We start from the raw sequence: 12,668 nt of genomic DNA, 5'->3' as shown, positions 1-12,668 counted from the left end.
CTCTTCCTCGGTGCGCATTGTCACTGTGTCCGTTTCCATCTTGTCCAGCTCTGTCTGTCTGTGGCCTCTCTTCCTCGGTGTGCACTGTCACTGTGTCCATTTCCATCTTGTCCAGCTGTGTCTATAACATATAACATAAACCCTGTTTCTTCTCTGCATCGATGTTGCGGTCCTTGTACCTAGCATCGAGCATGGTGGCGCCACAGTGAGAATGCCACCGAATCGCTTGTTCAAAGTTAACCCGATGGTCTGTGTTGGCATTTTTGTTGACCAGGCATTTCAAAGCCTTGACAGATGCAGTTTAGCTTATTTCTCGAGACAGTTGTTCGAATGGAGCTAGGATTGTTCATGTTTCCAAGTTTCAAATATGTTCTCAAATGCCATTGAAATGGCAGCAGTGGTATGAGAACCAGCACATTCTTGAGCATGCAATACGGCTTTCCTCAGTATGAAATCCTCATCGACCCACTGTGCTGTCAGACTCATAATGCTCATGGGGCTGACATCGCTGGTCCAAATGTCAGTCGTGAAGCTAATAGCAGTGACTCTCATGGATGTGAGTTTCAACATTACTGTGTAACTCCGGTAGGGCAACATCTGAAAAATTTCCCCTACTTGGTAGTGTGTACCGGTGCTCGACCAGTCAGTGAAAGCCAACATCATCCACGACAGAGAACGGTTGATTGTCAACGGCAATGAATCCCATTATCTTGGCGTTAATGGGTTTCACTTTTGAGTTACCTCGCTGAAATTGTCTTACTCTTTCAAATGACTGCTCGACTTGTTGACTGCTCGATCCACACAGCAGACATTGTGGGCTAGGTTAGGAATGCTGTGTTGCACGTGTAGCGCTATATTTTTCATGGCGTCATTACGTCATATTGCGTTATATAGGTATGCGCGTCAGCTTTGACATTCGTTTATAGTCCTCTTTCTTTCTCTCTCTACCTACGCCCCTCTCTCTTGCACTACCTACTCTTTCTTTCTCTCTACATACCCCCCCTCTCACTGACTACCTCTCTCTCCTTCCCTCCCTCCCTCTACTGCCTTGGGCACTGGTCAACGAAGGCAGGACTGCTCTGTGATGTCATCGGCTATGTAAACAACCTGTCAAGGTGTGTGTCACGCCATGTGTAGACTGGCAGTGTTTGAACCCTGTAATCAGCAGCAAGGTCAAAAGCTTAAAGGCGTGTAAAACAAATGCAAATGTCCGTAGCGTAAAGATCATCTCTGACCTCCAACCAAATGACCCCCTATCCCTTTGTGCGACATGCCATGGGCTCATGATTTCAAGAACTAATCATCACATTTTTCCACAAACCCTCGTGAGGGATGGACAGGTAAGTCATTAACCCCTCTGGGGTAAAGACCACAACCCTAACCACTACGCAGGGATAGTAGGCTATAAACTCTCCAATGCTCCAAGGAATGTCACTTTTGATTAGAAGTGATGGTTTGTGGTTTTAGAGAAAGAGCAGTGAACCATTTGTAAACTCTAGTGACTCAACATGCTTGTCTGGCCAGACAGACAGGTAGACAGCAAATCCCAGAGGACACATCTACCCAAAACCACATTATTATGTCTGTGTGGACACAAGGTGGTGGGCAGGACAATTCCACATTGTTCCCAAAACAAGCGATAGATAAAATAACCGTTAGAGAGATCATATAACTGAAACGCAATTGCAGTTTCAATGTATTTAATTTCTTTAACCAGGCAAGTCAGTTGAAAACAAATTCTTATTTACAATGATGGCCTACCCCGGCCGATGCTGGGACAATTGTGCACTGCCCTATGGGACTCCCAATCATAGCCAGTTGTGAAACAGCCTGGAATTGAACCAGGGTCTGTAGTGACACCTTTAGCACTGAGATGCTTTGCTTTAGACTGCTGTGCAACTCGGGAGCCCTACTCGGGGTGTATGGCTTATTTTCGAGTTATGCACTTTGTGTCACTTGTGCCGTATCCCTCATGTATCAGCATTTAGAGCAACTTAGGACAGTATGATATACAGTAAATGGGCTGTAAAGAGGGCAAGATACTTGTTTTAGCGAACACATGTATAATACGTGGGCAGCACATTTGCAAATAAACTAAGAACAAACTGATTTAAGGTATAAGAGGGTCTGTATTTCAAGCTTTCAATGTGCAACAACTCCTTCCCTGTTCCCAGCATGCTCCCTGTTCCCAGCATGTTCCCCCACCCCCTCCTTTCTTTCTCTTTTTCCTCTATTTCTTCAGGAGAGAGCTACTCTCGTTGGTTGTTGGGACAGTACTGTCTTTGTCTGAGGCCCTGTTGTAAACCATGGCTCAGGGCTTTGGCAAAGGGGCACACAATTTAACTAAGCCATTGTAAATTCTTTTAAAGCTGAACCCGCCTAATAAAGAAGGCCCCCAACAAGACACGTCCCTGCGTGCATCCACCCATCCATCCATCCATCCATCCATCTATCTAGCTTTACCAAAGTCTTGTATGTTGTGTTGCTAGCAAATGGATTTGGCCTACTGTATACAGCACTAGTTTTAATTAACTAGCCTCTAAGACTCTCCGGCAGTGTCAGGGGTGTCTGATGTTTTGTTTGTCTTTGTCCTCGGAAGGGCCGCTATTAAAAGGAGGTGCCTGTGGGTGTGCTGGGATTCAAGGGAAAATACAAATGATCTGATACGAGCAGTGGCCACGGTTAGCAACAAGATTTTTTTTAGGGTCCCTCTGTACCCTGTGTTCATGCCAAACTTCATAAGCGTACAGCACTTTGAGATATCAGCTGATGTACGAAGGGCTATATAAATAAATTTGATTTGATGTGAATCTGGAGTTACAGATGAATAAAATACATTAAGCCCCATACTGTATTCTGCCATGCCTCTGAGGACAATGGGCAAAAGCAACAATGCTTATGATTTAAATGAAAAATCCTTAATAGTTTGATATTGCATTGTTAATTCCTCCTTTCCTTGAATATCTTGAAATGCTTTGTGTTACGCCCCTGAAAACAGGGGAGAAATAATCACGAGAGTGATACGGTGTTGTATTCTCAAGTCAACATTTAGTTCAATCATTTCACAAAAGTAACACATTACATAACAGAAAACCCATTATTTTTTATTTATTTTTTATTTCACCTTTATTTAACCAGGTAGGCTAGTTGAGAACAAGTTCTCATTTGCAACTGCGACCTGGCCAAGATAAAGCATAGCAGTGTGAACAGACAACAGAGTTACACATGGAGTAAACAATTAGCAAGTCAATAACACAGTAGAAAAAAATGGGCAATCTATATACAATGTGTGCAAAAGGCATGAGGAGGTAGGCGAATAATACAATTTTGCAGATTAACACTGGAGTGATAAATGATCAGATGGGCATGTACAGGTAGAGATATTGGTGATATTGGTGTGCAAAAGAGCAGAAAAGTAAATAAATAAAAACAGTATAAAAACAGTATGGGAATGAGGTAGGTGAAAAAGGGTGAGCTATTTACCTATAGACTATGTACAGCTGCAGCGATCGGTTAGCTGCTCGGATAGCTGATGTTTGAAGTTGGTGAGGGAGATAAAAGTCTCCAACTTCAGCGATTTTTGCAATTCGTTCCAGTCACAGGCAGCAGAGTACTGGAACGAAAGGCTGCCAAATGAGGTGTTGGCTTTAGGGATGATCAGTGAGATACACCTGCTGGAGCGCGTGCTACGGATGGGTGTTGCCAAACCAGTGAACTGAGATAAGGCGGAGCTTTACCTAGCATGGACTTGTAAATGACCTGGAGCCAGTGGGTCTGGCGACGAATATGTAGTGAGGGCCAGCCGACTAGAGCATACAAGTCGCAGTGGTGGGTGGTATAAGGTGCTTTAGTGACAAAACGGATGGCACTGTGATAGACTGCATCCAGTTTGCTGAGTAGAGTGTTGGAAGCCATTTTGTAGATGACATCGCCGAAGTCGAGGATCGGTAGGATAGTCAGTTTTACTAGGGTAAGGCTTTGTTGCGGAATAGAAAGCCGACTCTGGATTTGATTTTTGATTGGAGATGTTTGATGTGAGTCTGGAAGGAGAGTTTGCAGTCTAGCCAGACACCTAGGTACTTATAGATGTCCACATATTCAAGGTTGGAACCATCCAGGGTGGTGATGCTAGTCGGGCATGCGGGTGCAGGCAGCGTCGGTTGAAAAGCATGCATTTGGTTTTACTCGCGTTTAAGAGCAGTTGGAGGCCACGGAAGGAGTGCTGTATGGCATTGAAGCTCGTTTGGAGGTTTGATAGCACAGTGTCCAATGACGGGCCGAAAGTATATAGAATGGTGTCGTCTGCGTAGAGGTGGATCAGGGAATCGCCCGCAGCAAGAGCAACATCATTGATATATACAGAGAAAAGAGTCGGCCCGAGAATTGAACCCTGTGGCACCCCCATAGAGACTGCCAGAGGACCGGACAGCATGCCCTCTGATTTGACACACTGAACTCTGTCTGCAAAGTAATTGGTGAACCAGGCAAGGCAGTCATCCGAAAAACCGAGGCGATTATACAAATAACACAGCAAAATATCTTATTAAGAACACTCATGTTCATTCACAATCGACATAAAATGGCAGCTACTCTCAGTACTACGCTATCCTTCACTTCAACCGAGCAGGGCTAATATTACTCTCTTCAAACTTAACTCTAACTTCCTCAAGACGTTACTAAAACACACCTTAAACACTCTTGACATCTTCGCTAGTTATAACATTTAAATGACTATTTTTATCATCAATAAAGTACCTGAAAACAGGGGAGAAATAATCACGAGAGTGATACGGTGTTGTATTCTCAAGTCAACATTTAGTTCAATGAGAAAAGACCGCGAATTTCCCCAGGAATATGCGTGGAGACCAGAGCAATCGATCTCCGGCTCATAGATTAAGAGCATTTCGTAGATCACAGATTAACACTTTTAGGCACCACAAAATAAAGTAATCAATATAACGTTTACACATTACTCTCACAATTCGTACCCTTTGACAGATTTGAACTTTAACACAATTATATGAATGTTATCAATCTCTATCAACTAATACTGAATGCATCTTTTTAACCTTAGATGTTTTAAGATCCTCACATACTATGAACTTACTAATACTTTTCAATGTATAACAGGCTATGAATATGTCCTTTAACCTGTCACACTTGCTAGGTAAAAGTTCAAGTTTAACCTAGCTTTCATCTATCGAATCATATTGATTTATAATTTGAAGGAAGGAAGGATTATTTAAAGTTTTCAAAGTGAGCCCCTGCATCCTTACACCTCAACCCCTTCACCAATGCCTGGCGAAGTTGCACACCTGTGGAACTGGTTCACATGCCAATTCTGGCAACCCAACCCAAAGAAAAATATCCTATTGTGAGAGGAACACATCAGGCAGCTTTTTAAAATATATATGTTTTTCATATCTGGGCAGAATTACTCTGACTCCGATTCCTTTACCACGAAATTGTTCATGTGTTTTTTTTTTCCGTGCACTTTTTTGACAGCTGAATACTGACGACCCACTTATCATGAAAAAACACTGTATTTTTTCATCTCCAAGCTATTCTCTGAGCTTTTTTGGGGAGTTGTAAGTAATGGTTCCCAGAGTACCCTTCACCTAGTTAAAAAGGCCAAAGCGTTGGACGCAGCGCTAATAGGGGTAGTCTTAGCCCGTAAGGCATCCCATTTAGTCTTTGCACTCCAGGTATCACAGTGAATGATTTTGCCTTCAGTAAACACTGAGTGTGGAGACACTGGTGGGTGGTATGTGTGTGTATGTTTATGTGGGTGAACGGCACTGACAGTTGCTGTGTTTTTGTCTTGTTCTCTGCTAATGCCAAGATCTCTCTGCGGCTAAAAGGTGGGCGAGCTGTGAAGTGCATTTCGCTGGCTACAACAGTTCTATTATCACAAGATGGAGAGCACAGGATTCATGCGGATGCATTACACCACATTAACTTAAAACTGGGATAGACAGCAATAATTCAACAATCTCTGAAAGTATACCAATAACAGCTTTTCACACTCTTGGCATTCTCTCAAACAGATTCACGAGGAATGCTTTTCCAACAGTCTTGAAGGAGTTCCCACATATGCTGAGCACTAGTTGGCTGCTTTCCCTTCACTCTGTGGTCCATCTCATCCCAAACCATCTCTATTGTGTTGAGGTCGGGGTACTGTGGAGGCCAGCCATCTGATGCAGCACTCCATCATCCTCCTTCTTGGTCAAATAGCCCTTACACAGCCTGGAGGTGTGTTGGGTCATTGTCCTATTGAAAAACAAATTATAGTACCGTACCACTAAGCGCAAACCAGATGGGATGGCATATTGCTGCAGAATGCTGTGGTAGCCATGCTGGTTAAGTGTGCCTTGAATTCTAAATAAATCCCAGACAGTGCCACCAGCAAAGCACCCCCACACCATCACACCTCCCCTCCATGCTTCACAGTGAGAACACATGTGGAGATCATCCGTTCACCCACTCTGCGTCTCACAGAGACATGGCGGTTGTAACAAAAAATCATGCATTTTGACTCATTAGACCAAAGGACAGATTTCCTCCAGTCTAATGTCCATTTTTGGTGTTTCTTGGCCTCAAACCAGTCTCTTCTTCTAATTTCTGTCCTTTAGTAGTGGTTTATTTGCAGCAATTTGACCATGAAGGCCTGATTCACTAAGTCTCCTCTGAACAGTTGACATTGACATGTGTCTGTTACTTGAACTCTTGTGAAGCATTTATTTAGGCACTCTTATTTTAAATGCATTCCAGGTGACTACCTCAAGAAGCTGGTTGAGAGAATGCCAAGAGTGTGCAAAGCTGTCATCAAGGCAAAGGGTGGCTACTTTGAAGAATCAAAAAATATAAAATATATTTTGATTTGTTTATCAAATGAGGTCTTGGCTTTAGGGATGATCAGTGAGATACACCTGCTGGAACGCCTGCTATGGGTGGGTGTTGTTATCGTGACCACTGAGCTGAGGTAAGGCGGAGCTTTACCTAGCATAGACATATAGATGACCTGGAGCCAGTGGGTCTGGCTACGAATATGTAGCAAGGGCTAGCCGACTAGAGCATACAGGTCGCAGTGGTGGGTGGTATACAGTGATTTGGTAACAAAAAGGATGGCACTGTGATAAACTGCATCCAGTTTGCTGAGTAGAGTATTGGAAGCTATTTTGTAGATGACATCGCCAAAGTCGAGGATCGGTAGGATAGTCCATCCAGGGTGGTGATGCTAGTCGGGCGGGCGGTTGTGGGCAACGAAAGGTTGAAAAGCATGCATTTGGTTTTACTAGCATTTAAGAGCAGTTGGAGGCCACGGAAGGAGTGTTGTATGGCATTGAAGCTCATTTGGTGGTTAGTTAGCACAGTGTCCAAGGAAGGGCCAGAGGTTTACAGAATGGTGTCGTCTGCGTAGAGGTTGATCAGGGAATCGCCTGCAGCAAGAGCGACATCATTGATATATACAGGGAAAAGAGTCGGCCCGAGAATTTAACCCTGTGGTACCCCCATAGAGACTGCCAGAGACCCAGACAACATGCCCTCCGATTTGACACACTGAACTCTGTCTGCAAAGTAGTTGGTGAACCAGGCGAGGCAGTCATTAGAAAAACCAAGGCAATTTGCTTTATTATGGATGAAAGTCAATTTTTAGGTGCATTAATTCCACGTGGTTATAGGGTTAATTCCGTGTGGATGCAGCGTTAAAATAGAAACAACTCAAAGGGTTAAATTTAGGCATTTATTTCAAGTTTAAGGTTAGGGCTATGGTTTGGGGAAGGCTTAAAACAAAATATTTAAAACAATTAGCTGTTTTCCGCCTTGTGAACTGCTGTGGCGCAATGGTCAAAGCAGCATGCTCTAGTGCCAAGCAGCATGCTCTAGTGCCAAGCAGCATGCTCTAGTGCCAAGCAGCATGCTCTAGTGCCAAGTCTCAAGAGTTGGTGCCCAGTGTTGTGTCATTGTTTTCTTGTTTTTGTTTGTTTTTGGGGGGTTGAGCACCAAGGAAGGCATATATCGACGTCCTCAAGACCTTTTCAAACATCCGAAATAGAATACTGTTTCTATTGACCAGGCTGGATTAATGCCTAAGGAACTGAATTTTAATGTGTCCTATATGTGCTTGAAGTAAAAAATAAAAAATTATGTGAATCCAATAATAAACTAGCAGTGTTATTAATAGTGTTTTATTGAAACGTTCAGTGAAAGTTTTAAAGAAGTTATTCCAATACCTCTTAATAAAAGAGATCCCAGGAAATCTTTCAAGGAACCAGAGTAAAAATGTTCTAAGAACCTCCCTGCAGCCTAAAAATAAATGTTTCCAGAACAGGTGAAAAGTTCACTTCTGTTCTCAGAGTGATTAAAACACTCTCTGATTAATTAAGGACACCTATGGCTCCGTTCCCACAACCAATATAAAACCAAAAACATACGTTCCCACAACTTCATACTTTTGAGCATCATGTTGTTGTATTGTGCTATGGTATTGTGAAATATCCTTAATGGACAAAGTAGTTCTCACATAACTTACTGTATCAATAGGGTTGATTCAGTGAGTCAAGTAGTGTTGGCACATGCCAAGAAAGTGTTCCACAATGTATGATATACTATAGCCAACAATTCGAGATTCAACCAAATCATTGACCTGTATTCCTGTCAAATTCATGACCTTCTCATACTGTATGTTGTACTCTCTGTTGTTTGTGTCACAGTCATTTATGAGCAATGGAGAGACGTGTTCAGCTGTCAATAAACATTTGTTGACTTTGAACTGTTGAGAATTGGTCCCAAAGAGCTGCTCAGGCCCTGGGGTTGATCATTTACATGAAGTTTGAATAAAGTTTGAATCCCATGACAAACCCTTTGGCGTGGTGTCCCAAATACAATCTGTTCGGCATCAGACCTCCAAGTTGTGTTTGACTGGTGCACACATGCTGATGTGGCATCTAGACCCAAGGAAGTTTGATAGGAATTTTTATATTTTCTTAGTCAATCGTTTACTTGACATGGTGATTTGTCATGTATTGAACAAACAGACAAGTAAGTAGTGAATGACTAACATGCAGTATTACTGTATAACAGCATTGAGCTTGGAAAATGGAAAACCAGAACAGGCACAGTATGGTAATCGAATAATTTCAACTGATAGGATAACAAATGTAAATCAGGTGGGCCGAACGTGACGATATCGTCAGTCACAGTGTAGGAAGTTCTAAGAACATTGCAGCCATACAGTCACACAATTTCCCAAGGAATGGTTTGAGCTGTAGCACCTGTGAGTGAAGCCTACATTAGATGTGTAACTAAGGGACAAACCATGGAAAGGAAGTTACAGAGGTATGTCTAGAGCTGCTACCTCCCTCTCAAGGTTGCAGGGAAGTTACTGTAACATTCAACGATGCAAACGGAAAGTGGAACAGATATTTCATGTATGGTATCACTTGGCTTGGGATTCAATCAACCCTGCAGTGCCAAAAACTGGAGGCTGATCAAATGAACATGCACTGCAAAACAATGCACGTTATAAGCTATGCAAATGATCAGACAAATTCAGACGTCATAGTTTTTGCTTTGAGAATGCGTTGAAAACAATCATCGTCTGCAGCTTTTGTTTACTCAGATTCCAGGATCTTGGCACATGTTTGATTGACTCCAATCTCAGCGCTGGTCCACTAAAGCTATCCGCTACGTCTTCCTCCTTCCAACATCATAGAGCCAAAAACATCTCCAGAAAAGTTTAAAAAGGCCACATCCTTCCAAAACCCCATTCATGTCTCAGTGGTCGCACCACTTTCGGCTTCTTCATGTGGTTGAACCGCTGTCATTAATTAGTCCCCATTGTTACCAGGATTAGTCCCTAACAGACAGAAAGGGCTCTGTGGGGTTCTGGGCCGGACTTTGACAGAGTTTATAGAAGCAGCTCACTGAACTGAAGAATCACATTATTCCAAAATGCAAAGCACTCTGCCTTGTATACTGCCCAGTGTGAGAAATACTCCTGCTTAGCCCCTGTACTGTCATTGGTTATCCCGTTGATGAGTGCAATTCATATCAATTCAATTCGAAACAAAGGGCTGAAGTTTTGCAGTCGCAACATAAAAAAAACACGGTACTGCAGCTTCTTTTCTCTCTCTTAAGTAGTGGAGGACACCTGAGGGGCTTGAGATGATGTGTTCAGTTAGCTGCATGAAATAGTGTAGTGTCCCTAACAACATACAGTACATTGTGCTTTAGGGACAATACATGTAATATCTGCAACTGTTTTAGGAGACCGAAATTGGTAAATACTTGTAGTGAGCGTTCACTTATTTCTTTCAGATTATACGTTTTTAATCAACATTATCAAGGCGATACAAAAACATAGCACCTGCTGCTGTAGTAGGCTATCTTGCTTTGCTATTCATCTATGAAATCCATACTGTACTCTATATCTTAGTTTGCCAACAGTATGCTTTGAATAATAAAATGCATACAGAACACTCTCCATTCATGCATTAGAGAAGAAGCCACTGAGAAAGACAACACGGACTCGTTCAAACCCGCAGGTTATTGACTCAGTAGGTCAGTGGAGCACCACAACTCATAGACCTGGAGAAGTACTGTAACATGAGACAACTGAAACAAAACCACATGACAGCCCAATAGAAAAAGTGCCTTTCATTACCATCTTTCTGACAGTATCTCTTCTATCCCAATGAATTTTTCTTCACATTTTTCTTTATAATCCAGTCCAGATAAATTCCATTGGACTCCAGAGAGAGAGGGGTCTTCTTGCCATGTTTCTCAATAGCTAAGTTCCTGCCATCAATAAAGGAAGGTCGACATGACAGTTAGTGGTCTGCAACCCAGAATAAGAAGGAAAACTCCCATTCGTTAGTGGCTTTCCCGTTTCAGTGAGTTGAGCTCAGAGCTATGAAGTGTCTAGCTGCCTATTGCTTCACTGGCTCCACATTTCAGCTTCTCTGGGAGCACTGTGTTTTTGGAGCAAGTGGGAGCGCAGGAGAAAGAGGGAGCAAGAGAAAATGCCTGAGAAGGGGGAGGAGAAAAGCTTTTCCTTTCAGAAGAAAATCCCTCTAGGCTTTTCAGGCTTTTTCTCAGAGGAAGCAGTAGCTTCAGACCAGTGTGGGATTCTCTTTCTCTCTCGCTCTCTCTCTCTTTCTTACACACAAACACAGGCACACACGCACACGCACACGCACGCACACGCGCACACACACACACACACACACACACACACACATACACACAGGCGCACACACACACACACACACACACACACACACACACACACACAGGTGCTCAGGCACACACACATACACACAGGTGCTCAGACACACACTTGAAAGCTTTTTTTCATTTTGGATCTCAATAAAGTATTAAAATGAGTGTGTGTCTGTATTGAGATCTAAAGTGAAATGAGTATTCAAATATCGACTTACACATACATACACAAACCCTTCCATACACTCTTCCCCACACTCAATAACAACACACACTACCGTTGATATCGCCTCCTTCTATAGCGACCCCCTTCTGTCTATTTTAATCATTAAGGCTTTGGGAGGGTAGCTTCATAGCTTAGTCCCCTTTAGAGTCTCCTCTTTTTACTGGATAGTGGCTGCTGCAGGCTTAAACTGCCTGCCAAATAGCACCCTATTCCCTACATAATGTATAACTTTTTACCAGGGTCCATAGGGCTAGAGACAAAAGTAGTGCACTAAATAGAGAATAGGGTGATTTTTAGGACGCAACCTCTTTAATTTCCTCTGCACAGAGCCTCTGCTCTATGAGACTGTCCAGTGTTACAACACTTGGAAGAGAAGACATAGAGGAGACGTCCAGGGTCCAGTTCATTATGGCACACCTTAGCAAAACGTTTTTGGACCAGGTAGTACCTCCGTGTTTCCAACCTTTTTTCTTACGTTTAGTGCCGAATGAAAATGGCCCAGTGCACCAGCAGGGCATTAGCAGAGTCATAGGCTAGCTATAGCTAGCTGCTTCCACAGCAGAATGATGGAATGTAAGGTTACACCCTCTCTGGTCTGTAGCCTACTTCTGAGGGGTTGCTGGTATGGTGAATGAAAGTCAAGAGCTAGTGTGTGAGCGGCGGTTGCTTGAACATTCCTTGAGTATTTTCGTTGAGAGAGAGACAGACAGAGAAAGAGAATAGTGTTTATTTCTCGCAGCTTAAAGCTACAAGGAATGGAAGTGAAGTGCTTTGAATATGGCAAAATTTAATATGGCTGCTCTCTCTCTCCAGTCGTCGAGAGCGATGAACATCAGGACTGACTAAACATTCCTCAATGGACCAATGCAGCATTTTTATCTCAATGTCAAATCAAATCTGGGTAACAATGAAGTACCTCACTGTGATTGTTTTCAATAAAAATGGTGATGTCACCAGGCAGACCAAAACTTAAATTCTAGCAAAACAGGCAAAAATGTCAGGTAGTCTTTTCAAACAGCTCTTACACTAAAAGGGCATTAGGATAGTTTTCCAAATTTCACAGTATTATTCCAACCTCAAAGTGTGGAAATACAGTGCATTCAGAAAGTTTTCAGACCCCTTCCCTTTTTCCACATTGTGTTACGTTACAGGCTTATTCTAAAATTTATTAAATTATCTTTCTTCCTCATCAATCCACACACAATAACATGTAATGACA

At 42.7% G+C, this 12,668-nt stretch overlaps 1 protein-coding gene across 2 annotated transcripts in view; it reads right to left on the bottom strand.

Moving 5' to 3' along the window:
• Nucleotides 1-10,997, bottom strand: part of LOC118400566 (pleckstrin homology domain-containing family G member 4B-like) — an 81,807-nt gene extending 70,810 nt beyond the window's left edge. The window contains exon 1 of one of the 2 annotated variants that reach the window (XM_035797547.1): nt 10,667-10,997. In XM_035797547.1, the coding sequence (XP_035653440.1) occupies nt 10,667-10,669 (3 nt within the window). In that variant the 5' untranslated portion in view covers nt 10,670-10,997. The remainder of the gene's footprint in view (nt 1-10,666) is intronic. The other variant, XM_035797546.2, reaches the window with a different exon arrangement.
• Between the last annotated feature and the right edge of the window lie 1,671 nt (nt 10,998-12,668).

The sequence above is a fragment of the Oncorhynchus keta genome, chromosome 21 (assembly GCF_023373465.1).
Source record: "Oncorhynchus keta strain PuntledgeMale-10-30-2019 chromosome 21, Oket_V2, whole genome shotgun sequence".
Lineage (NCBI taxonomy): Eukaryota > Metazoa > Chordata > Actinopteri > Salmoniformes > Salmonidae > Oncorhynchus > Oncorhynchus keta.
Note: the sequence above shows the minus strand (reverse complement) of the source record. Positions and strands in the feature narration are given on the sequence as shown.